The sequence below is a fragment of the Aplysia californica genome, unplaced genomic scaffold (assembly GCF_000002075.1).
Source record: "Aplysia californica isolate F4 #8 unplaced genomic scaffold, AplCal3.0 scaffold00204, whole genome shotgun sequence".
NCBI lineage: Eukaryota > Metazoa > Mollusca > Gastropoda > Aplysiida > Aplysiidae > Aplysia > Aplysia californica.
Window position 1 is genome coordinate 214,909 of NW_004797474.1, and position 27,776 is coordinate 242,684.

General features: G+C 39.3%; 2 protein-coding genes across 5 annotated transcripts in view; one reads left to right on the forward strand and one right to left on the reverse strand.

Moving 5' to 3' along the window:
- Positions 1–1,743: 1,743 nt before the first annotated feature.
- On the reverse strand, positions 1,744–23,593 carry LOC101845925 (golgin subfamily A member 5). Of its 3 annotated transcripts, none has more exons than XM_005099154.3 (13): positions 23,519–23,593; positions 18,743–19,390; positions 17,927–18,211; positions 17,280–17,499; positions 16,317–16,440; positions 15,429–15,525; positions 14,386–14,492; positions 12,186–12,353; positions 11,148–11,276; positions 10,438–10,686; positions 9,326–9,410; positions 7,909–8,069; positions 1,744–6,095 (listed from the first exon to the last, which is right to left on the reverse strand). In XM_005099154.3, exons 2-13 carry the CDS (start codon positions 19,320–19,322, stop codon positions 5,997–5,999), a joined length of 2,304 nt encoding a protein of 767 aa, XP_005099211.1. In that variant the 5' UTR covers positions 19,323–19,390; positions 23,519–23,593; the 3' UTR covers positions 1,744–5,996. The 3 variants fall into 3 exon arrangements, with proteins under 3 accessions (XP_005099211.1, XP_005099213.1, XP_005099212.1); XM_005099156.3 differs by having other exon boundaries at positions 18,743–19,357; positions 23,519–23,583; XM_005099155.3 differs by lacking the exon at positions 23,519–23,593 and adding an exon at positions 23,408–23,512.
- Positions 23,594–23,623: 30 nt separating this feature from the next.
- Positions 23,624–27,776, forward strand: part of LOC101846426 (diphthine--ammonia ligase) — a 16,735-nt gene continuing 12,582 nt past the window's right edge. Inside the window, exons 1-3 of one of the 2 annotated variants that reach the window (XM_005099158.3) lie at positions 23,624–24,078; positions 27,032–27,123; positions 27,526–27,710. In XM_005099158.3, the coding sequence (XP_005099215.1) occupies positions 24,056–24,078; positions 27,032–27,123; positions 27,526–27,710 (300 nt within the window). In that variant the 5' untranslated portion in view covers positions 23,624–24,055. Of the gene's footprint in view, positions 24,079–24,130; positions 24,285–27,031; positions 27,124–27,525; positions 27,711–27,776 lie in introns of those variants that run through there. The other variant, XM_005099157.3, reaches the window with a different exon arrangement.

The following is a 27,776-nucleotide window of genomic DNA, read 5'->3' on the forward strand; positions in this document are numbered from 1 at the left end:
ATTAAAGGTGTTGAGTAAAGATAAACACTACCCACCAGTACCTGACTGAAAGATATCAGTTTTTCCAGTTTCATTATTTGGATGAGCACCTGTTTTCACCACGATGCACATTCTATGACTTGTTTCAAAAGACACCACAGATAGGTTTTAACTATATTACAATACTTCGATACATAATGAACATAATCGCATAATTTCAGTGAAAGTGTTCCGTGCAGTCAATTGTTCATCAGCCTCTCAGTCTCACTGCCTCCTTGTCTCTTACTTTCTTGTTGTGACTAATATATGTGCCAAAGTTTTACTAGAGAGTCACATACAAAGAAAAGGAGGAGGAGCGATAAGGACGGTAGATATATTTGATAAGAAAGAAGGAACAAACCCCTCCAGAGCACCAGCTAACCACCCACTCTGCAGTGGCAAACTTTACTTCTCCATCTAGTCTTTCTCTTTACATTTCCTGATGCTGACATACCTAGGTTGAGTTGGAGAACTGCATGGAACTCACTAAAGTCTTTAAAAGATGGGGGAGGGGGGGAGGAAGTCGGACACCACAGAAATGAGAGTGAAAAGTAAAGTAAAAGACACAAGACCTACAAGTAATGCAACAACACGAAATATCTCGACGTCAGTGCTAGTACAGTAGTCTCCGCCTAAACGCACGCCATACAAAAGCACGCTCCGCTCAAACGCACGCTTTCGTCATCTGACGGGTTTTTTACTATATGATTTAGACGTACAAACGCACGGTCACTCCCTCTAAACGCACGCTCCGATCCGCGAAACACGCTAGCTTGACAAAGGGAAATTTCCACTACAACAACTTTTGAACCTGCACAGCCTGCTTAAGACAAGCCTAGATAATTGGTGAGAGTGCCTCTCACGCCTAACAAAGAGAGTGATGAAGAGCGTTTTCACATCCAACTTTCCATGGACACATAGGACTGGCCGGTGAAAAGTTGGGGGGGGGGGCTGAAATGTTTTTTGATTGGACACTGGAAATGTCGATCTATCTTTGAGAGAAGGTTTCTGACTGGTGTTTGGGTGACAGCGAGTAATGTTTAGTTAGACCTAGGCCTGATGCGCAACACGTGTAAATGCCGTAAAACACTAGACAGGCCTCTACAGGATTAAAGATTAGCCAAATAAGCCTAATAATCAGCAGCGCTCGAAGAACGTACTTGTTCAACGAATCACAAGAGATGTTTCTCTGAATGTAGAGAATGATTCTGCTTGAATTTACGATCGGGAGTGGTCGCTTGGAAAGCCATGTGGATGGTCCGTCGCTTCTATGACTATGACTATCACCAACAGTTTCCTCTTAGGCTATCTGTTCCCGACGTTTCTAGTCCATAGTCATTACATTGAGTCTGTCTTTCTTCCCCCCCCCATTCTACGCCTTTGTATTCTTAAACCCAGTTGGGGAATCCCTTACAAAACAGTCACGTGTCATCACATATTCTGCCAAAATGATCCCCTCTCTCCAAGGGAGGTCACTAGAGTAATAAGGAATTGAGATGACTGCGTCCCTTCCTCCTCTTGCAAAGGTTAATGTAAACGCACGCTCCGTATAAACACACGCTAAGGAGCCCCTCCCATGCACTGTGCGTTTAGGCAGAGACTACTGTAGTGTCAAATAAACTCCAAAGTCAAGTGATTGAAAAGAGTAAAAAAAATAAATAAGCTTTCAAAACCAAACTTACAAACCAGACAAACATTTAAAAACAGTGTCAAGAACACATTTCAAACGGCCGCTTTATGCACCATACTTTAATGACATCCCCCTCAATTTGTTGACATAGATCATCAATGTGAATGTACACAGTGAAGTGATGGCATTGTTCAGTGAATGACGAATACAGTAAATGTCGGTCATACCAGGTATCTTTTGTCTTTCTTCAGTTCTCTCAACAAGGCAAAATAGCAAAGTCCAAAACACAATGACTACACAGTGTACAGTCATCACAAAAAACATCCATCCCAACTCAAACTTACAAGATTACAACCACAACATCAATCTTTGCTATCCAAATCCAATACAATGATTAATAACGTAGCACCCAAAAAGTCATTCTCTTTTCTAACATTCTAACAAGCAGTTACATGTACTCCTGACAAGCTTTGTTTTGTACAGTATAATATCAGACAACAAATTGCCTTTTCTTTCTCACACATTCCTATGCTCAAATATCCAGGGCATACCACATGATAATAACAGTTGTTAAAAAATTCAAAGAGAATACCAATCGCAAGAAGAAAGAAGACACTGAAGAGCTCCACATTTCTACAACTGCAGATTTGGCTCCAGAGTCTTATTTGAGGCCATGACCTCTAGAGACACTCCCCAAATAATTAAACAACATAGATCAACAGAATGGATCAAGCCTCCAAGGTATGGTGTGGTTTAAAAGCCTTCAGGTAGGACCTCTACCAAATGTTACATTTATGGTTTGTCTCCGACACTGATAGTGCCCACCCAAGTGAGTGGAGAGCCTTCAAACTCCCAAAATAACCAACATTCAAGAAAGCCCTGTTGAGGATTTGAATTTGAACAGAAATTTGCAAAATGTCAGAGCCTCCAAAAAATGACCCTGGTCTTCCCATATAAACCGAGGAAAAAGAATAAAAAAGGTCCACAATATCCCTCCTCCCTTAATACTACCTACTGAACTTTCTACTTCATATATATATATATATAATACATATGTAAGAAGCTCAAATTCTTTTTTTTTTAAATGTACACAACTAAGGCTGAATTTCTGCTTTTCTTCTATAAAACGGATTACATGCAGAACAGCGATATGTTCGATTCTCAGGATGATAAAAAAAACAAGCACAGCATTTTTACCAAACTGCTGAGTTTTCTCATCTCTCAAGCAGTTAAAGATTTTGTATATGGGATGACAGAGTTGATCACAAGTTTAGTAACACAGTAACATGGTAAAAATGTACAGAATGTTATAATTGTACAGTGATCTGGCACTACAGTCAGCCCAGCTGAATGCAAGATTATTCACAACTTGGTGAAATTAAGGGCATTTGCACCAACTTTCATACTAAATCATGCAACATTCATACTATTCATAGTATGGATTTTGATAGAAATCCCACAATGGTATATTAATATAACTAAAGTACATTCTACTTTCAATAAACTGCAAAAAATTAATACAACTGAACAACTGCGCACTATCAATTCTCTCTATACAATTCCACTGAAAAAGGCTGAAATACATTACTGCAAAAATGACCCTGCGAGTCCATTTCGGGTGGGACCCACAAAGAGAGGAAGAAACTACATGCTGTAACAGTCGTTCAGTCACCAAGACTGCCATCTCATCTTGCCAAGAATAAACAAAGACAATTTTTGCAGTGAAAAAATCAACAAAAGTAGAAAACCCTGACAGAGTTCCCACAAACAACCAGCTGTTATTTTTTTGTTCACATAGTTTTAAAGATAAAGGTAGCAGTAAAAAAGAAGATTCAATTTTCAAAAGGTGGAAGAAAATAAGTTAACACTCTAGAATACCGGTACACCTCAAGTTTGTCAAAACCCAACGGGTATACCTAACTTTTTATTCTTTTTACTACATTTCAAAATCTCCCTATCCTTTAACTACCATCCAACCTAGCTTCAACTCTTGACCTAGTAGCAGAGGCTAACAGTAGCAAATGTCACCAGAGCTGAGACTGCCAATATTATACACAAATAATAAAATGAAAGTCATGAAGTGGCCATCCTCTATCCCTTACCCAAAGGAATGACCATTTGTCAGTGACAAATGACATTTTTTTACGCAAGTGCAGTTACTCGCACATCACCTGCCTCCATGTACTCATCTCTATTATACATGTGTAGATTGATAAGGGAGCTCTAATGGAAAGTCAGGCACAGCATTCACTTCAGTCGGTAACAACAAAATTTATTCTGTGATGACTCAAAGAGCAATCTCTTGACAAATTGTATGTCCTGGGTGAACTTAGTGGCGTCGGTGGTCTAGTGGTCAGGCAGTTGGACTTGCAGCTGAAAGGTCGTGGGTTTAAACCAAGTCAAAAGCCCGATGTTGTATTGGGAAAGGCACTTTACACAATTTTTTCTCACTTCATCCAGGTGGGATGGAGTATCTGGTCTTAGATAGCGAAATATCTTGTCAATTCGTTAGTGTTCGAGTGCTTATAGATGGATGCTTGCAGTGTATGCTTCCCTGGAATCCAAAAATGTTTCCTGAGTGTTCTAGAGTCTGTTGGAGGCAGGGCCATGGATTTTACTTCCATCTTTGCTAAGACTGTGCCAAGCAGGTGGAGAGCCACAATTCCTCAAAAATACAACAGCCCAAGAACATGAACTCTTTGTAAAATATTCAGACAAGGGCAGCATACACAAAGACCAAGCATGATACAATTGTTTGAGCTAAAAAGAGTCCGGAGACTAACTTGGCAGCCAGAAAGGTATGATACATACAAGCCTGGCTTGAGACCACAACTGCTACAGTTTCAGCAGACAGTTGAAAAGTACATCTGTTAATTCAGGTTCTACCAATCCTGTATGTTCCCTCTTTGTCCCCATACAGCATGTCATCAGCAAGCTGTTCAACTGTTCTGTCCAGAAAGTAAAAAGTGTCAAGAGAGAAAAACAGTTTCGGTTCTTTTAAAAGTTGTACCTACATTACGTACCTTTATTGGGTTTTTTTCATCTTTTAGAATTTGAATTTCAACCACACATTTACTGAGTATGTGCTACTGAAACCACAGATTAAGACACTGCAGTAAAAATGCATTACAAAATTTTGGGCTTGGATCTTGTACACCTGAAGCGCCGGTAGATGATGGGACCTTTGTTGTTTCTGGGCTTCTTTTCCTTCACTTCAGCAAACACATGCAACAACCCACGGATAGTCAACCCTAGGTAGTTCAAACCACAAAACAAAGGCATTTACCAATATATACTTGGCCTACTTTGTTGCCCCTCTTTAAGGTAGTTGCCTTTTTTTTTCAAATGACCTCCAAGTTTTTTACATACTAAAGTTTATTCCATTTTAGGTCACAGCTAATGAGGAACTTCGATCTCTCTTCAATCAAAAAAGGCCTATACATCTCTGAAGAATGCAAATACCTCCATCTATTTTATCCCTACTAACTATATCATAGAAGAATTGGTTTTCTCTTGAATTTGGCCCATGAAAGACGAGAGGAAAAAAGTTTACCAACTATGCCTGCAGAAACTAAAGCCTTGGAAAAGAAGGTTTATGAAAACCTAACTTCAGTCTAAAAAGCACTGAAAAACCAAATTTTAAAATCAATTCATTAAAAACTAAACTAATGTTTTGGATGTGCTGGAATTCTCTGTCATCACGCAAATGTTTCCTTTACTACCCATCCTTCTTTTCCATGATATCTCAGAAGACAACATGACACCAATATCCTCAGAAGAAAATTAAATAAGAAAGCTCCACTTTCAAATCCTACCTTCCCCCATCAGCTCTAAAATTCCTTCCTCAAGCCCAAACTTTGAAAGAAAACCGAACCCCAGTACCCTTTACCCACACCTCTGACAATATTTTGCGAGCACAGCCCACAAAGAATGATGGAGTCATGTACAGGACTCCTAGTCCTAGAGAGAAAATCTCAGGAAGAAAGAAATAGAATGTGTATGCAGTGACCCTCAAACAATTTCCAGCACAAAAAAGAAAAAAAGTCTTGAACTCTTAGCGCAACACACAGTTGCGCCAGAAAATACAGTCTATCATGCACGTAGAAAAATTAGAAGAGCGTGGAAATTTTTTCTTTATATACAAATTTGGCTATGTACTTGTTTTACATACAAAGAACATACGAGTATAAGAAAAAATTTGGGACCTCAAAATATGTTCACTATGTGCATGTTTCGCTATGTGCATGTAGACTGTAACAAGTTTTTGATCCCCTAACAGAAAGCACAGAGTAGAGAGAAGAACAGTCCTTCCTCCTTGCCTCCTCGAGGCCATCTCTCTTGCCACATTTCATGGGTCGTCACTTGGGGGCTTGGGCTGGCTGTCGGCGCCGTGAATCTCAGGCTGGTAAGTCATCATCACAATCAGAACCCACACGTGGAGCAGAGCCTGTTGGACATGGGGAAGGGGGTAGGTGGGGCAGAAATCACCATGAGTTGTAGTTTGCAGCAAGTCTGCATGACAACGAGCACATTTCAGCAAGTGACAGTTTATGACAGGAGTGTAGTACTCAACCCATGGCCCTAAACTGATTTTATAGCTGCCAACTTTTCATTACCAAAAAAAACAGATTCTACAAAACTGGTGGGTCAAGATGGTTGGTATTTACCATGAATTCAAAAATACTGGAAAGAAATAATAATGACCACACTAACCCACTGACCAACTCTTGAGAGGCAAATGAACACCCAAAAAAAATACAATGGAATTTTAAGCCTGGACCATGAGTGGAAATGATATGGACGGTGAATCCTGAGAATCGTAACTCTCTGATTATCCAAGTCCAGACACTGACAAAGAAAAAAAAAAACAGGGATCAAATAGGAGGGAGACAGGGCAGACAAGCCAGAGCCACATTTGACTAAGAAGGTTCCTCAACAGCTGGTGCTCCTGTGAGGGTGACTAGCCTATAAGAGTGAGAAAGTATCTACAGAATCCTGAAAACTTTGAAACCCAAAAGGTACTCTGGAAAATATAACACTGTTCCCCAATCAAAGGCAAGGTTTGTAATTGTCAATATTAGGTAAAATGTGCCATCAGTTTTGAGATCGTCATTTTTGAAGTCCTTTCAAGGACAAACCCCCCCCCCCCCCAGTATTCTCCTGCTCTTCCACCAGTACTTTTCTCACTGTCTCTATAGACCATAGCTGCCACTCAGGAATTTCAAAAAAGGAGGAAATTCATGCGAAGGCGGACGCGCACTCTCCGAAGGCCGGAGTAAAACCAGTGAGATCCAGAGGCAATATATACAGGAAAATCTAGCCTATGGTTTTCGAAGGGAAAACTGTCATATTTATTAACCATAGGCAACTGGATTAAAATGCATTTGAAAAAAACAACAACAAAAAACAAACAAAAAAACAACAAAGGCACTAAGTAGACTACCTAGCATTTGAGTCAATTTGACACAGTTTGGACTTGGTGACTAAAAATCCAGTGTTTGTTGCAAGCTGGTGTCTTATAAAAAGATTTCTTTCACTTTAAACTTGTACATCGATGTAGAGCGCGCGCAGTATTGGATCAAGGAGGCAACACCTTTGCCGCTGTACTGAGCACTCCTGTACAATTGAGGTCCCATTTGCACTTAACTTAGTAGTCCCTCTGTAGAGTGTAGATCTAACCTGAATTAAAATTATAGCCTAGGCTATCTAATCTAGAATCTAGATCTAGAAATCTAAATATGAGTAAATCTAGATTATATTTAGAGATAGATTATCTAGATCTAGATTCACTTCAACAGCCACAATAGCCGTCATGTAAACAAACGGGACCGCAATTGTACAGGAGTGCCGCGGGCCGCGATTTCTTTATCGCACCAAACGCAAAGTGCAGCACGCGGAGCTCCTTTTATTTTTGCATTCTGCATCAATTTCTCACGAATTTCCGCCGTTTTCAATGACAACTCGGCGCACTAACGTCCCAATGCCAGATCGACACTTTGTTGCTCCACAATAAACAAAGTGAAACTAACGCTAGGCCTAGAAGAACGGAAGTAGAAAGCTAAGGGCGGACATGCGCAAGCTGCGTTTTCGTCTCTCTCCCGGTTCGGTGTTTTTCGTGTATAAAAAAGTATCGCAATTTGCGACCGAGAGCGGTCCAGCGTGAGGAAGGAGGAAAGTAGCGGGAAAAGCTCGATGAAGCGGAGTTTCCGCTATTTAGCGGGAAAGTGGCAGCTATGATAGACAGGCCAAGCTGTACTCACCATATAAAGAATCACAAACACTCTGGCCATGGGATATCTCCTGAGGAAGACACCAAGACGTATGCTGAAGCCGTCGATGGAGTTTGCTGCCCTCTTCATCCTCCTCGTCATCTCATGGTCAGATGGTACTTCTCTCAGGAACATAGGCAAGCGGTGTCTCACTGGAAGTAGAAGCAAAATTTTTCACTATCCAAATTCTACAATATTTTTTGCTTCCTTTTCAGTCATTTTGAGCAATGAAAAATACTGGAAACTTAAGACTATTGAAAAAACGATGGTACTTTACTTCACAGAAGGGTAGGGGAATCAATAGCTTGGAGGTAGATGGCTCGAAGAATTCAAGTGCATGTTCTGAACAGTAAAGATTTCTTGGCCCGCTGAAAGCCAAAAAAGAGAGGCTTGCCCCTGTCTGAGCAAATCTTTTCAAAACAATCCCGTTTTTCAGGGTAGGCCATTTTATAGGAATAATGAGAGAACCAGAGAAAACAGCCTAGAGAGCCTTAGCTGAAAGAGATCCTTCAAATTAGAAGCAAAAACAACCAACAGTAGAAACCCTGAGATCCAGAGGAAGTTTGCAGAAGAACAATAAAAAGATAAAGGAAAGAGTCAGTACTGGAAATAGCACCATCAGATTACGGTCATTAGGGCTGAAATAAATTATAATTTCATAATCAAGTCATGTTGCACATGAGGTAGAAAAAAATGTCTTGACTTCCTTTTTATATGTGTTACCAATGAGCACACCAAAGACATGGATTTCAGTTAGAAAATTGATACATGTACTAACAAACGAATATTAATCATCCCTCCACTGCCACATCATTTAATCTGTGACTGTAACAGGGAAACTAGGACACTGCCACAAAGATGTTAAGTTTTTCCCAAAGTAGAAATGCAATGGGACAACAGATAAATAATTTAGCTACAACTGTGGTAATATTTCTCTTTGACAAAGCCCAAACTACTTATGCAAAGCATCTTGATTTGAGAATGTTTTGTCATGGCAGCTACCCACAAGTTAAAATCAGGCTCAAGATGGTCTCACACTCTTGAAGGGGTCAAACAGAAATCTAAAAAAATATTTTAATAAGAGCTTCTCCAGGTCTTAATAAACAAAGTATAAGGTAGAAAAAGACATCTACTAAACAACATAACAAAATGATTCACTCATCGAACTCCATTGTTTCAAGAAAAAATACAAAACCTTGATTTTCTCAATACTGCATTTCGGACTCCCCAAATTTAAGTGATTAAAACTTTAATCAAACTATCTTGACTAATACTGTTTTCTCCAACTTGAAGAGCTTGAACAGATCTTAAATTTGATACCCAAAGTGTTAAATAATATTATTGTCAAAAAGGAAAATTTGACTGATATTGCCGTGTTGCTACATCTAAAAACCCGACGTGCACATACCGTCATCGTCATGATCGTTGACTGCCACCATCTGTGTGCCAGCTGGTGGGCGTGGAGCAGCACTTTCCATGTCCCTGAACTGTTGCTAGATGAAAGACAAAAGAACAGCATTTCAACCACAGACAGATCAAGTACACAAGTTTCCATTGCATAAAATGACCTACTCAGCAGTCTAATCAAAGAGCAAGAAGTACTTAAGATTTGTTTTAAACTGAAGAAAACAGATCAAATTATCAAACGGTCACCTGTCCAAGACAATCACCACTACAAATGACCGCTTCCTACTTCCTTCTTTCAATTAAAAAATGTTTTTAATATAATGACACTGTACAAGTCGTCCACCTGTCTAAGATAAGTACTTTTCTCTGCAACAATAGGTGGCTGTCTTGGACAATTTCAACTGTAAATACACCAAATGTTGCTTCCAGTACAGTAAATGGATTTCATCCTTGTTATTTCAATCTGATAAAGTCAATAAAATTCCCTCTGCAGAACATTATTGGTGCAGACTGAAAAAACATATGAGCCAGCCAAAAGTCATGACATAAACCCATTTCATTGACCAAGTCAAAGGTTGGAAACACTTAAATTCAATAACCGCTCTCAGCCAACTGAAAGTAATCGCACAGCAAATACAGGCACATTATGTTCACAAAAAAGCCCTCGTGTATTTAACCAACCTCACTCAAATGTATGTTCCACCAAGATCTCTAGGCTCAAAAGATTAATCTCTTAGGAGAACCTCAAGGAAGGAAGGTCTAAGAGAGAGAGAGAGAGAGGGGGGGAGGGAGGGAGAGGGAGGGAGAGAGAGAGGGAGGGAAAGGGAGAGAGAGAGAGAGGGAGAGGGAGGGAGAGAGAGAGGGAGAGAGGGAGGGAGAGAGAGAGAGAGAGACAGAGAGAGAGAGCAAAATCATGCAACCATGAGTGATTGTAGGTACAAAACTACATATCTATCTTTCCATGTCCCAGAAAGAGAGAAAGAGAATAAGGTCGTGCAACCTTGTAAAGAAGCTAGTAAAAACTCGCAGCCATTATTTCCAGCACAAATTTTAAAAGTTGACCCTGTCTAAAAAAGCCATGGACAACGAGAGGAAAGGACAGAAATAACTAACCTCCATTCTCTCCAGTTGAAGAACAAGAGAATTTTTCTCAGTACTCAAGGCCTCCAGCACTGTCTGTTTCTGAATGAGACTTTCTGTGAGTGAGCGCACACGAGACTCAAGCTCCCCTTCTGTGCTGCTGCTCATGCTTTTTGTCATCAACTGATTTCGCAGTTTTTCAATCTCTGATTCCCGATCGTTGATTCGAGTCTGGAATGCTGTCTTCTGTTTATGCAGCTCCTCTATTGAGTACTGTAGTTCCTACATGTGTTGTTCAGCAGTAGAAAGGAAATGCAAGTCTATTAGCCATCCATCAAATTAAACCTGTAACACATATCTTAAAAATCAGTCAAAAACCAAATAAAATATTTAAATAGCATTTTCATTTTTTATCATTGCATTTCTTACAGGTATATACTCCCTTCTAAAAATAAAAAAATTCATACCAGTAAGGAATGTTCTCCAACAAGCACAATTGTAAGACAGCTTACAAAAAATATTTGCTTGCAGAATGAATGCATGGGTCAGTGGTTCAAAATGATAAACCATTGTTGTTTCACAGACAGAGAAAAAACCCAAAAAAATTTCCCTCTTCATATTGAGAAATACACAAACACACACTTATACAAAAAAATAAACACACACACACACACACACTCACACACACACATGTACATACACGCAACACACACCAATACATGTAAACTCTCAGAGCTTCATACCTGTTTTTGAGTCAGCAGCTCATTCTCAGCGTCCTCCCTTCTCCTTTTCTCATCCCTCAGGGAGTCCTCCAGAGACCTGATTGTCTCTTGTGAAGTGTCACTATCCTGTTGCAGCTGATTTTCCACATCCTGTGAAGATGCGAGACAAGAATTTTTAGCAACATCAGAGTTGTTTAGCTTTAGTAAGAGTTTTAAAGCACTTGCAACACAATAAGGTCATATGTGCAAACTTCCAGAGTTAGGCTGTAAGGTATTAGTAAATGCTTGTGTAATCAAAAGATTGTGTGTTTAATTTAAAACATCCATTGGCAGGTGTTTGTGTTCTGAAGGAAAGTACTTCACTTCATTTTCCCTCATTCACCATATTGAAAATGGGAACATGGAAATAAGTAGAAATAAAACATACAAACGACAGGAAGTAAAGCTGTATGACCTCTGGGGGGGAATAATTTGATAAACTGAGATGAACTATCTGGTCACAAGATTTATTTGGGAAGAGGCAGCACGAGACCTCCAGTAGAAGAAATATATGACTATAAATAGTTAATTTAGCTTCAACCCGTGACATCACTGGCATGAAGAGTAAGCTCTTTTAGAAGAGCAGGTGTGATTATTTTTTCTTCTGCTATCATAGTTCTCCATACTCAAACACTATACAAATTTGGTGTCACTGAGGTCTTTCTTTGTAGCATAACTGCAAAGATAAAGAACGTTGGTCTTCCTATGTCTTATGAGTGATCTTCCCTTACTGTACATGTTACCTGTTTACTTACTCAAAATATTTTTTTCGAGTTAAACATACAATCAAGTAAGACTCAATGGTTCTATCGGGTTTTACCCCCCAAAAGATGATCCCACAAAACAAAATGAGCAGATAAAACATCATGTCAAACATGAAACAAAAAGTCAAGAACATCACATATTCCCAGAAATCCCGAAAGTTCCACTTAGGAGGTGGCAGAGCCTCACCTTGTCTTCCAACTGTGATTGTGAACCACATTACTGCACTATACAAAAAGTATCCACACCGCCACTTACCTGTAGCTCCATCCTCAGATTCTCTACCGTCAGCTTGGTCTGCTGTAGCTCCTCCCTCATCATGTCTCTCTCTTGTCTCATCGACTCGTGCTCAAGAGAAGACACACCCCCCGACTCCCCAACAGGCCCTGCACCATCCCTCAGGCTGGCTATAAGCTTTTCCTTGGACTGCAAAAAAAAGGAAAAAATATATATTATCAAGCTGAAATAACAAAACACTTTCAACTTAATTCATTCTCTGCCCATTATCGATATATTGGCAGCACGACCGCACCGTTTTCGTCCATTACCGATACATCGGCACGGGCTATACTCAAACTTTATTTAGTTCATAAATGCTTGATCCATAATTTTAAGTTTTAATATAAACAAATCTCAAAAGTAAAAACTTCCTGCAAAGAAATATAGTGTTTATAACTATGTAAGTGGGTGGAAAGTTGAAATTGTTGAAGTATTTTGTGTGGTGTGTTTGTGAAAACAAAACAAGAAAAATTATCACACTCATTTCTAGTTCTAGAATCTAGCTATGTTTTCTGGGCCTGGTAGTAAATAACCCTATAGGCATATATAACTTGTAAAACAGACTAGGGAATTTTTCTTTAATAAACTAAATGACAGAGATGATATTGTCTTAGAATCCTTAGCTTTAGATTCTGATTCGGGGGTTGATTGAATCGAGAGTGAGAAGCGTGAAAGACATATTGGCAGATCTAAATCAGCAAAGAAGATAGTTGGAGACATGGAAGTGAGTGAATATGCTTGGAAATGAAAGGGAAGGAAAGCCAAGAGAAGTGAAAATCAAGAGGATAATGACCTAGACCTAGGTCTAAATCTAAATCTAGACTTGGACAAGCAAGTGCAACTCGGGCAAATTCTTATTTATTACAACTTTTGGTATTGTCACAGTGATGTTACAAAATTGATCATAAAATCAGCTAGAATTGCACAATTTCATACCTTTTTGCATGAACATGCGTAGGAATCTTTTTCCGAAATATACATTTTATTATTTATATTCAAAGTCGGACATTTAGTCTGTCTTTTTATTAGCTCCCATATGATGAACGTGTTCTCTGACAAGTATCAATTACGTCCTTTGCCTAATCAAATATTTTTTTACACATTTCAATGCTACATTTCATTACCTTTCAAAGTATGTATGACACTACCTATTTATTATTTAATTTTACTTATGAAAATCCTTCCTGAACACATACACACCTATCATTCACGAACGAATGCACAGAGAAAACCGGTGAAAGCTGGTACAAAAAATGGGCAGAGAATGAGTTATGGTAACACAGCAATGTGCCAGAGATAAATTTACTGACCCATATTATGATATTTTCTTCACACTGAGAGGTCATAGAGAATGAAATGCAGAATTAACATTCATAATGAGTAGACATACATCAAAAACACTCACTAAATCATAAGTTCATATCTTTAGGCTTTGAAACTTTTAGGACCTCACAGTACAGTTTTAAGTCAGTAAAATATTCCATCATATCAACAGCATTTTGACAGTCCATCCATCATTTCACGCCAAAAAATATATACTTTCTCATATCACTTGGACAGTTTAGTATTAGTAAGAGTTTTACAGCATTTGCAACACAATAAGGTCATATAAGTGCCAAAGATTAAAGGTGTTACAAGAGAGTAACATACACATGAAAGGAGGAGAGACCAGGACAAAAGATATTAGATAGGAAAGGAGTAAGCCACACCAGAGCACCTGCCAACCATCTGCTCACTTGGACAGTTGATTGTGAACATGATTGTACATGTTTTACATCATATTACTTTGACTCTCTCTATCAGGGCCACCAGTGTCAGTGGTGTAGTGGTTAAATGCTTTGCCATCACAGGTAGAAGTAGAAGTGAGTATGACTCCCATGTGGGAAGCTCTTTTTATCGAGTATTTACATCTGTCTATTGGGACGCTGTATCTCTCTCTGCCCTCGTTGACCCTTACAGGCAGGGTTCAAGCAGCCTGCTTCCTTAATAATTTATCTAGTATCTATTAGCTAGATTTACTGTCAGAGCCAACCCAGAGCAAACAGGGGTACAACATCTGAGCAGAAAGAAGGGGATACTCAATAAAACTGAACCAAACTCATGCCTTCGGTGTCAGTTAAACAGCAAAGAGCCAAATATTGCACTTAACACAGCAGTCCAGTAGGATAGCAAAACCTACCTGCAGAATGCGCGCTGCTTTGTCCTTGTAATCAGTTAACTCTCTCCGCGAAGAGTCCGCTGTAGTTTTGGCAGCTTTCAACTGGCCGGACAACTCAGAAATTTTGGCTGTAGAGAATAATTATAACATTGTTATTATATAACATCTGTGCAATTTCAATACAACTGACCTGAGCGTGCGCTACCTTTGCCCCTCTGTAAACTGAGTGCCCACCTAAGAGTTCAGGGAAGTAATACAAACAATTCACCCCAAGGGAGCCCAGGCAATCAGGTCCTGTTTGGCTCGGGGGAGAGGGGCAGGGAAGGCAATTTTCAAACCTAAAGACAGAAGTTCCATGCTTTCTCTTTAAGCATTTGATTTGAGTTTTTGCATAGTGCCGGACAAATGTAACCAAACCTGTACTGAAAAAAAAAAGATAAAAAGGGTGAATTTTCATGCAAGAAGGAAAAAATATCTATTCGTACATCTTTCTCAAACAAATTATGAATGCACGCACACACACATAAACCAGCTCATATCATGAATGCACATTTAGTACAGTAAACAAACAGACTCCTTAGCCATCAGGCCATCAGCTGATACCCAGTGCACACTACCAATTAGATTCATCTGCCACATTCTCATTCTTGGATGAAGAAAAAGCTACCATTCTGGCACACTGCAACCCATTCAACTCACGACCTTGAAAACAAATGCGTTTGCTTTAGAAAGTCACAGTCAAATCTAGTTGATTTTAGTTGTACTATGCCAAAACGGTAGCAGCCATGAAGAAAAATCTGGCTGGTCCTAACTGAAACTGATGAATCCAATTGGCAGTGTGCAGTGAAAATATTCTACAACTGATTTCAACAAAAATATAAAAGCATCACATTCAAATCTGAACCAAATCCAACATTCTCCCCCTCTCCCCACAGAAACATTTTGCTTCTCAGTAGTGTCCTGACAGGCTGTCAAAAGATCTAACTTTGAAATGGTCTTCACTATGTTTAGCAAGATCAAGGTATTACACTTTGAGAAGAAAAAAAGATTTATGCTACTGGTACCTTTCTCCTCCGACAGTCTTTTCTCCGCAGTCTTCACAGCTTCTGCCATGGACCGTTGCTCCTGCTCTAGGCGACTTTGCCGTTCTCCAGCCTCTTGCTGAAAGGGGAAATATTAAAAAAAGAACATGTTATCAAGGAATTGATAAATGGTTAAGATTTTATAAAACAAATGTATCCATCATACCAATATCTTTAATCAAAATGTAATTCATCGCGAAAGTTTAAAGCCCAAGCTTATAAATGAGTGTCACTTACCAGACAGGCTGCTTCGACCTAGCATGACTAACCAGTACAATGTGGCATGATTCATAACAGCCAGTTGGAGTTATCCCATAAAATATGTACCAAACATGAATTCTCTTAATGCAAGACAAAGAGTCTAACCATTACTCCATAGATGTCAGTATGAGGTAGGTTATTATTATGCCAATGACATTATTTAGTGAGAATGTATAAACTGATCAAAAACAAAAGATGACATATAAAATACAATGGCACAATTTTTTTTCTCTAATGTAAATAAAACAACATAAATGCCAAAAGGACTTGCCACGACATGTTACCCAACCATATAAAGGTCTAAATAAAAAAATCAGAATAATAGTACTCTATAGGTATACCACAAAACAGTAATAGTGATTAAAATCCTTCAAATATATACGGCAAAAAGTTTCTTATAAACGTAAAAGGGATTTGCTTTGAAAGCCTTAGAAATACCTACGCCAGTATTCCTATTCTCTCAGACCTTCTAAGCAGTACTATAAATATATAAGAAATATCTTAGAACCTCAGAAATGATAAACAGTATAGCCATCCGTTACTTATAAGGGTCAAGTACAAACTGAAAACATTGCTACCGATAACACTCTTTGACTTTAAGAGCAATACCTGAGCTTGCTTGTACGCTAGCTGTTCTCTTCTCAAAGCTGCCTCTACTTCTTCCAGTTTTTCTTTCATAGAATCAAGAGCTTGGCCGTGCAGCCCACTGGAGTCAGAATGGTCCCTCAATATTCTATGAAAGTTTTAGAAATTAATTAATTATTAATAATAATAGTGATAATAAGGATAATAATAACCCCTCCGTTACTGGTAATGCAAATGGGTTTTTTTTATTGTACAGTTTAACACTGAAAAAATAAAGATAACAAAATTATCTTAAAAATAAAGTTAACAAGACAAGCAATATTACCAATTAAACACAAAACACATCTGGGACAAAATTTAACCTGAAATATGTACCCCATGCCATGTCAACACATGTTGGATTAAAAGTAGCAAAAATCTTCAAATTTTTTTTTTACATTGATTTTTTATAATCCACCATATTTCCTGTTTTTTTCTCCACCAAAAAGCCTTTCTGCTCGCTTCTTTCGCCCGCCATGATTCACTCTCTAATACAACTTTCCCTACACCGAACTTTGCAGAACGGGGGCAAGTTGTTGCCTTGTGCATTATCTCTTCTAAAGAGGAAGCGCACTGACACATGAAGAAACAATACAGTTCAAGTGCCTTCGTGTGGCAGAGGACTTCCGGCACGCACCTGAAATGTGCAGACTCTGACCTAGATCTACTTTCCTGAGAGGTGTCTTTTGCAACAGCATCCATAATATGCATATCAAAATATAACAAAACCAAAAACACACAAAAAAAGATGCACCAATTACAATAAATAGACATACATAAAAAAAACTGAACATAAGAAAAATGGACTGATTATGTCAACTCTATCAGGATATGATTCATATGGGACGACACCTTAAAATGACAGATTCCATCATCGATAAGTTCAGAACATGTCAAGAAAGATGTATACTGAATTCATTCACATGAGCAATTACCCAATATATTTACCTTTCTCTCTCAAGTTTCACTTCTTCGAGATTCTGTTCCCTAGAGGAAACTTTTCTGTCCGCCTCATCCAATCGTACCCTGAGAACAGCCAGCTGCGAGTCTTTAGCATTGAGAGCCTCCGTCAGATCTGACTCCCGAGCCTGCAGTTCCCTCACCAGCTGGTCGTGCATTGCTGCAGAGTTTGACTGGCTGTGAAGCTTTTCTTTTGACCTTGACAACTCTGTGAAACAAAAAGTATCAGCATCAGTTCACTTGTTCGTCTTTTTTCCATACGAAATGTTTTTGTACTCCATCATAACAGGAGTAAGATTTATTGTTAGTGCATAGCAGGTCTGTTGTTACCTGCCACCTCCCAAACCCACTGACGGCGTAAGGGGAGGGGGGGAACTAATGCATTTATTCCAAAGTTACAAGAATCCAAGATTACTATAGCTAGAGGATAAGAAAGATGAACATTCAGTAATTCAAAACAGCTGTAGCAGCACGAGACTGGGACGTCCTGTACCCAACACAATGTAATCAGGGAGGAACAGGGTCGGGTAGCTTTCTCAGGAACTAAAAGACACCTTAACAAGTCATCCTCAGATAATACCCTTTAAACTGTATTCTCATCTCAGCTACAGAGGTAAAACACTACTGCATCTCACCTGTCTCTGCCTCCTTCGCCCTTTGTATCACGCTTGCCATCTCTTGATTCAAGGAGGCCACCTCATTTCGGAGGAGTCTGTTTTCCAGTTCCAGAGATGAGAACTGCCGATCTCGCTGCTCTGTGGGTACCTCAGCATGATCACTTTCAGGGTTACTTTGGTCACTGGCCACAGGGCTCTCTTTCATGGCATCAGCGATCACGTCAACATCAGCAGACGTGTGAGAGTTGGTGGGGCTATCTCGTTGAACATTGCCATCTTCATCCGCAGTATCTGCTGCAGCAGCTAAGGAAAGAGTACAAGGGTATATATATGCAAAATATGATACTTAAAAGAGGGAGGCTTCTTCACTGATGAAAGAAAGGGGGGAAAAACAGGAAAGATGAAAAAGAAATTTTAAGGGGTGGGGAAATGAAGAGAGAGTAGGGTGTAAAATGGGAGCTAAATTTTAACCCAAAAAAAAGTCACTTCCCCCCCCCCAAAAAAAAAAAATTGCCCAACACATCAGAAGTGAACTGCATATTAATCAACAATCTGCATTTTCCCTACATGCCTGCTCACTCCAAAAGAAGAAAAACAGCTGCAAACAACCGAAGACTCACTGGATAGACAAAAGAGGGCCTAATCTCATCTTTTCAATACAAATAGCAAGGCTCAATGATTTGACCATCAGACTATTCATGTTCATTCTACAGGGCTTCATGTCCTGTTTCGAACCCCTGTACTTAAGAGTTAAAATAAACGTTTAACACACTCACAAGAACAGACAAGCTTATCATTTACAATGAAAATTTACAGATCCATAGCTTTCCTTACTTGGAGCTTTTGTGGTGGTGCTTGGGGCTACAGTTGGTTCAACAACAGTAGCAACAGCTGAAATATTCAAATTGTCAGGTTTTGCACTTTTCGATGAAATGATCGAGGACGTGCTGGACTGTCGAGAGTGATGCTGACTGCTGACGGGTGTACGCCGCTTTTTGGTGCTGTCAGATGCGTCTTTGCTGTTCAGAAAATCAAAGAGAGCATCATCAGAGTCTTTCTTTTTCACAGTTTTCCCGGATGTTTGTGTTGTGGGAGCTGAGGGTGGAGACGATGACGAGGCAGCAGGCAGCACTGGAGCAGGTACCTTTGCAACGCTCCTGATTGGTGCACTGACAAATGATGATGACTTGTCTACTTCGTCTTTGTAACTGTGAAGCCTGGAAGGCACACTCTGTGAAGGGCTTAGAGGTTTGCCAAAAGCAGGCTCAAAGCTGGACTCAGTGAGTACAGGCTCCTTGAGAGGAGCAGGAGTTACTTTTTCAGTTTCATCAATATGCAAAACATCAGCAGCAGACTTATCCAGCCGGTTGAGGAAATCCTCAGCTTTTCCAGTAACTGCAGAGAACCATGACATCTTCAAGGATGGCTGAGAGAACACCGGTTCCTATCCTAAGACAGTACAATATCATGAGTCAGTCTTGTCTGAAAAACAAAAAAGGGAAGTTACTGTAACAATGGTCTAAGAAATTCATTTACCATCAAATAAGTAGAGAAACGACTTATAAGATTTATTGTGCCTCTATAGAATATATGGAACAATTTAATAAGCATTATAATGAGTTATTCTACAGAAATGTTGCTACAAACACTAATACTAATAGAAAAAATAAGAACAAATTCAAGACCAGAGATACCTGAAACACAATTCAGTTTTGTTACTGACTAGGGTATCCAGTTGGTTATATTATATATAGACCATAACAGTGTTAACTTACTGGAGAGATATCTGTATATATGTACGTGTCTAAAAAATGTGAAATCAGGCGCTCTTCAATTTTAAAAAAATTGTTTGGAAGCTTGTTCATTTGTATTGATTTTGAAGAATGAAAAAAAAAATACCCATTTAACTTGAATGGAAGTCAACATACATATATCTGCGATAGAAGGAGATAGGGGTCGCCTGTTGTCAGAGGGTAAATTAAAAAGAAAATGGCCGTTAAGTCGAGTGATTTTTAAAGTTTTGAGTGTCCTTGGAAACTGCAAATTTACATTTTTTGAGCCTTTGGTAAATATTTTTCAGCCAAAAGTCAGAATCCATGTCTCAAAGTAAATGGAGAAAATATAACATCAGATGCCAATGTCACAATGTAGCAGAGTCAGTAAAGTAAACAATCCATAAAGGGTTATCTTTAAATGTAAAGAAAACATAAATACATTGTAAAATCTAAGCAAAGGTGAAAAGATTTAAACAAATTCAACAGTTCAAATGTCAAGGAATAATTACATTCAATGTGAAAAAAAATATCTATAAATTGGATTAGCAGAGAAGAGTTTCGATAAAAAAGAGTCCTGTCCGGAAAAAAAAAACCAAACACCTCAATGACCACCAAAATAACAATCTAAAAAGGCTATATGTGTGAGGTCAACCCTTCTTAAGAGCTGTAAAAACTGGACGATTAACAAATGAAGTGAAATTAAACTTGAAGCAATAGAAATGTGGTTTCTTCAGAGACTATTGTTGAGAATCTCTTTGAAGAAAAATAAAAAATAAGGTAGTGCTGAAAGAAGCCCACATGTATGCCACTCATTAATAAAAACAATTAGAAAGAGATCATGAACTTGCTCTCACTGTGTAGAAATAGATGACAAAAGAGGCACTGGCCAGTACAAAAATAACATTTAGTATTTAGCTGACAGAACTTAAACAGAAGTCACCAGGAAATAAGGATTGGGTTGTTGTTTTTTCAAAGCACCTAACTTTAGCCCCAAGCTTAACTCCTGTTCTGCATCTGTGCCGGGATGCACTCTTTTATTATATCTAGATCTACTGATAAGACCCAACTTCTTACCGCGGACGTTCCCGGCAGGGGCCAAAGAGTGTACTGTTAGTGTACAGTGAATGACCCCGGAAATGTGTGTTTTCACTGTGAATACCGTGGGGGTGTGTTAATCAATGATAAAAATAATTAATGCTCTATCTTTAATAGCTTTCTATTTTTATAAAGTGTTACGAACAATGAATAACCCCCTCTCATAAGCTGATAAGTCATTACGAGTAGTTACGCCCATTCAATGACCTTTTAGACGCTCTTGTTGTTACAAATGATCTGGGGTCCGAAAGGAAATAATATAGGTCGATTTCGGAATGTTTTGCTCTAAAAATTTTCTTTTTACCTGCACAATGGTTAAACTATCAAATAAGCTTATTTTTATCAGGTCAGCAGATTAGAAAGATTTTGTATAGAAAAATGTAAGTCTTGTTTCCTTGCTATCCTGTCCAGCTCCTCAAGTCTAAGTGGGTAAATTTTTTCTAATTTCATTGGAAGATCATCTAGAGCTACCAATTAAGTGTGTTTCTAGAAGTAGGCCAACAAGCGTACACAAACTCAAGCAGACTGATGTTCACACACTTGAGCTGCAGGAATACGAGACCCGGTCATCACACTGATGATGCTCAGCGTACGTGCGCTGAGCCAGGGCCAGACTGATGCGGGTGCGGACAGAAGGTGAGGTGCCAAGATACGCTTCTGGGGGAACATAAACCCAGCACCCAGGGGACATGGGTTAAAAAGAGAAATTTGTGGGAAACCATGATCATGAATGTCTGTTTTAGATCTGGTAGGCCTAAGTTACTACTTATTTATGATGAGAAAGTACAAAAGAAAATGTTTTACACACACATAACATTTCCAGTTCAGAATTAAAGTAGCTGTGTGACTATTCAGACACAGGCACGGTCCTGTGGAGACTAAGCCCTGACCCCCAAGGGTCATTTCGGATAGAGATTGATTTTCAGCTCCCTCCAACGCCAATTGCGCATTTCCCAGTCACAGCAATTTTATGCAAACTGCAAAGATGCATTGGTCCAAAAAGCAAGAGAAGCATGTCATTCTCAAAAAGATAAAGATCCACAATGTACGGTACTCGCATTCAAGCTAGAGTAGAAGGACACATGTGTCCGAATATACACGGGAGCTTGTTGAACTGACATGTGTCCCAATAGGATGGATGCAGCCTAAAACTCTTGTCGTGCGTCTAGTGCCGAGATGCGAATCTTATCAGCAACCTATTACGTCGGACGTTCCGGCGGGCCGCCAGGGTCACACAGCGTGTACTGTTGGTGTACAGCAAGCAGGCCTGGAAACGTGTCTTTTCGCCACGAATACAGTGGGAGTGTGTTAATCGATGATGAAAATAACGCTGTACTTTTTATAGTTTTCTATTTTATGAAACCAAGGAAAGGAATTCTGAATGTTCAAATATGTTAAAAACTGAATAAAAATCTTTTTTTTTTAAAGTGATTTAAATCACTGATTTTTATTTTAAAAATCAAGTTTATTTAAATTTTAAAAATCATCTGATTTAAATCGACCTGATTTAAATCAACCCAACCCTGATTCTAATTTGAGTTTTTTCGGGGGGGGGGGGGGGGGGGTTGGTATCGCATTGCACAATTAGAATTAGATCTATCCCTACCAAAGATAGATAACAAGATTATTCACTCAGCCCGAAAAGTGTTCGCAGAAGTCAGCGCATTGCTTCAGATGGCACTGGAGTCTTTATTTTCAAGCTCTCTTTCCTTTCTCCAGAAGAAGAATAGGATAAGCAGTCTGTTAATTTCACTTTTTTTTTCCACACAAGTAGATTTTAGGGACCGTTTGCAAAATCCGCACTTTTTCGAAGAGGGCGCCACCAAATTTTGAGGCCACTTTTTTATTTTGGCTCAAAAAGAGGAGTGAACTAGATCTATCTTGTTATCCATGATCTTTGTCTCTACGCGAATGAGGGGGAAAAATGAGGAAACGCTAGATCTAGATAATTGCCGTCCTTCTTTTGAAACGCCCTGTGCCAATAATACTTTGTAGAATCTAGATCTAGCTAGTATTCACACACCCTGTGCGAACATTATTTCATAGTATTCACACACCCTGTGCGAATAACATAGATATCTAGATCTAGTACATGATGTATTCACAGAGTACACCCCGTGCGAATAAAATTTCACAGTATTCACACTCACACTCACACAGTATTCACACACCCTGTGCGAAAAAAATTTCATAGTAAATACAATTCCATAATATTCACACACCCTACCATGCGAATAACTCAGCGACTCAGCCATCACAAAAATGTAAATCTAGGTCTAGATCTAGAAATCTGGCATGGCATGGGCACTATCACTATACAGTACTATGGGTTTTGAAAGAAATTTTGTTCCTACAGCCTACAGTAGTCAGTGGAAATATGGACAAAATAGTGCGGCACGGGGTGCTTTCAGCCAGATTTGGGTGCGACTGGAATGAGTAAAGAGATCTTACTAAACATCAGCTGAAGGCTGGTCGGAAATCATTAGTTTAGTCGTTGAAGAGGAGACGGAGAGGCTACTTTGTCATGTGTGAGGTGTAAGTGTGGAGATCTCGTCTTTACTTTCCTTGTTATGGCTAGATATCTAGATCTAGATCTAGATTCTAGATTTAGCGCAGGAAGACGATCTGCCTCTTAAGTGTAATCCACTTCAACATACAATCTGGGATAAATCTACACTGTTCATCACAAGACAAACTTCTGAGTAAAATGGAGAGTAAAAACTCAGTTGTCGGTACTAACGTTTTGTTTACTATGGCAGTGGGATCATTCCAAACTTTGTTGTGCTATGGACGTGGAGTCCTCAGGGCGCATGTCTCTAAAATGTCAACTTCCGTATCTTATTTGTAAAACTACAACCTAGGCCAAGTTGTTTTTATATTTAGCAGAACAAAAAAAACAAACTTCAAATAACAAACATCTCGTGACACTTCTCGGTCCCTGTAAGAAAATGTTTCCAATTCAAAAGCCTTTATTCACATTGATAAAAACTTTTCAAAAAAAGATCAGGAAATATGAGTCCAGATGCAGTTTGAAAAATTCTCGGATTCGGGACTCGTTTTCCCGTCTTCACTCTTCAGAGGGGAACAAAACAAGAGAAGCACACCAAGCACATGGACATGGTCTGCTGCGGCTCTAGGACTCTAGACGTGTTACTAAACCTGAACGTCTCGTAGATTTATTGCATGCTGGCTGATTCCTTGCGCTATCATTTGCCTTGAAAAGCTGTAGACTAACTTATTCTCACCCTCTATTTGTTTATTTCATGTTTCATTAAAGATGAAAACCGTGGCTCTTGTCAGGTGAGATGAACAATGATTTTATGTTTTTATTATTATTATGGTAGGCCTTGATATGCAATTAAACGTAGAAGGACGCAAACTATTTTTAGGTAAGGCGGCCATTTTGTGTGATGTCAGACCAGACCACCCCTCCGATCATGTGACTATGTAAATATTGCCAACGGGATGGCACGACACTTTGGTGCGATATTTTTCCAGGAATACGGGTAATGTAGATATCTAGATCTATATATATATATATGATGCGGTGCTCCGATGATGAATAGTATCTTTTATATGGTAAATCAAGAGGAGCGTTCAAAGAATTATTTCAATAGACGCAGTGAACCGGAAAATTAGGAAGCTCAAACCCGTCAATGTCTCAATTCTCAATGAAGGAAATTATTGTTGACATTTGTACGGTGTCAATACTGGAATTCCGAAATGTTATTAACATATACCGGAAACACGTCATTCTATGCGGTACCTCCACGGCCTTCTTAAAATAGTCAGTGGCTATCCCAGATGACATCACATTACTAAAATTAGCTGTCAATCAGAAAGATGTGTCTTCTACGTTTAACGGCATGGCCTTGATGGCCTTGTTATAGTGTGTCTATTATAACTCTATAACAATTATTTTATTATTATGCTGCTTAACTATAATAAACTGAAGGACTTCTGTAACGAGCGACCACCCCAACAAACACAGTAAAAAAGAAGAGACCTAACCCTATTCCTACCCCTAGCTAGCCTTGAAAGATCTTTTCTACTCTGTCTCATATTATATTGGTCTGGTGGTCGCTCCTTACGGAAGTCCTCCCTGGTAAAGCTATAGAGACCTAATTGTAAGTCCGCCTTGGACAGAGGAATTTGAAGAGGATGAGGAGGTGCTTTTTTCCAGAGGGCCAGCGTAGTGTAGGATTCAGGGTTGCTTTTGTGGTCAGCATCTCAGTGTTAATTTCCCTTTCAGTTTTATTGAGCTATAGGCCTTTGCCTGAAAGTTCAAAATTAATGTCAATTCTTGCTGGAGTATTTGGAAAATATTTCATTTATAAAGCTGAAAGGCTGACATAATCACTCTTGTGTCCACAAGTTTACATTTTACAAGACTGTAAATTTAATGTCGATCTCTGATTAGACTATAATACAGTCGAATCTGTGTAAGATGGAATCGCAAGTGAACAGGAAAAGACCAAGGAACTCAACAGCCTATCAAGGAGTGTTTGCCTACGTATACATCCGGAAGAGTTGTGAAGCTTGGAAAATATTCAAGCCCTGCTTTGACAGTGGAAGACAATCTCCTGGAAGAAGTGGACTCCTTTGCCTACCTTGGAAGTGTCATAAATGGTAAAGGTGAAACTGAGACAGATGTTAAAGCATGAACCGCTGAGGCAAGGTCAGCATTCAATCAGTTATCAAAAGTTTGGAAAGCAAGCAACATCTCACTGAGCACCAAGATTCGACTCTTTAACTCCAATGTCAAGTCTGTGCTCCTCTACGGCTGCAAAACTTGAAAGACAACAAAGACAGTAGGCCTACTGAATAAAGTCCAGACTTTCATCAACAGATGTATGAAGAGTATCCTAAGAAATAAGTGGCAGGATAGAATAAGAAATGAAGAGCTGTGGAAAAGGACAGGACCAAAGAATATAAAAGTAGAAATAGGACTAAGATTACTAAGAAAGTGGCGATGGATGGGACATACCTTCAGAAATTCCAGCGGAAACATCACAAGACAATCGCTGCAGTGGAACCCACAGGGAGCACGAGGCAGGTGTAGGCCACAGAAAACATGGAGGAGATGTGTGGAAAGGGACATGAGAGAGATGAAGTTCACTTGGAACGAGCTTGGAAGGATGGCCCTGGACAGAGATAAATAGGTAAGGAGCTTGTATGTGGCCCATACCCTGCAAGGAGTGGAAGGCATTGATGATGCCAAGATCAGGAAACAGTCTGTTGGGATTCAAACCAGCAAAGGGCAGTTCGTGGTGAAGTTTGTAGATTAAACAGCTGTGACTCATATAAAACACCACCTCCTTATCCCGTCTTAAATTCCTTTTACCCCCCACCCACACAGACGCGCGCACACACACACACACACAGATACACAAAACAAAGTAATAGGCACGCGCACATGCATTATACTCTCCATTTTATATGTATACCTATCCTATCTCCACACCTCCCCGAGATTTTGGGTTAGGTAATGTTATAGTGGGCAGTTCAAGCAGCAGATAGGATCAAACAAAACTATGATGAGTGGCTCAAAATCCAATAGATAATAAAGATTAGAGGCATGCTGACTCAGTTTTGTTCTTTGTAATCAACAAAAGCTTAGAGAAGCCGTTGGTAACAAAAGTGTTGTTCGCAACTTGACAAAAAATGCCTCTTTCCACACTGTCTGCCATTATCGAATTTGCCATCTTGGTTGACGTCACCACATAGCATGCTACATCTTGACTAGAGCTGATGACAACAAAGTTGTGTGCCAGCTTTAATAAACTGAGACGAAGGAAAAAATGGCTATAGTGCAACAACACATTAGTGAGCCCTCTTGACTCTCTGAGCTCGTTCGAATCGCCAAAGTGCTATTGGTGGACTTGAAAAATGTTTGTTTGCATTTACTTAAATCTGAATGAAAATCATTGTCATCAAGGAATGTCTTGTCCACTGTCCGGCCGACAATAAGTTGGCAACCCTGCCGGTCTTGCCCAGTTAACAAACCGCTTCTGGATTCAAACCAAGGTCATCTGCAACGTACTTTGTGATGATACCGACTGACATTTTATTCAGTACTCTTTAGAATAGGCTGATATCGTTATTGTACTGTTTATTTTTACTGTTGTTTCAATTCAGAGATTTAATTGAGTGTTGAGACTTGGTACTTTTATTTGAAAATGTATTTAATGATAGCGTAGACAACACAATTATATCGCTTCTAACGACCTAATGTGTTGGTTTCCTTTGACAGTGGTGGCAAAGACAGCTGCTTCAATATGATGTGCTGTGTTGCTGAAGGTCATCAACTTGTGGCGCTGGCTAACCTGAGACCTGAGCAAAAAGGTAAAACATGAGTAGAAGAATTGCTTTGCTCTGCTCTTAATAATGGGTGTTTTATAAGGAAGATCAGGAATATTATAGTCTGAATGAACCCGATATGTTTCTGATCTCTCCCTGCCCTCAGCCCTTGAATTCAACCACAGAGACAAACACTTTGAGCTGAACAGTGTTCCATTTAGAACATTGTCTCCTTTGTTATTGATTATTATTCCTCAAAATGATAATAATAACACTACATGTAAGAGCTTAGTACTGAAGGTATTTGATGAAGATCACTGTCACCCCTCATGTGTCATACACTTACCCCAACTTCCCCCAATTCCCATTCTTATTTTGAATCTCTCTTCATCTTGTTTTCTTAACAACTTTCGCCTAGATTGTACTAACACTAATTTTTTTTTTCAGATGAACTGGATAGCTACATGTTTCAAACAGTTGGCCATCACGCCATAGATCTTTATTCCGAAGCAATGGGATTACCACTGTACACACAGGTCATCACAGGCTCCAGTCTGTCCACTGGTAGAGACTACACGCCACAGCAAGGAGATGAAGTAGAGGACCTGTACGCTCTATTGTCTCGAATCAAAGTTGGTATTTTTAAAAGTACTGTGCATGCGTGAGCATGTGTGTATATGTGTGTGTGTGTGGGGGGG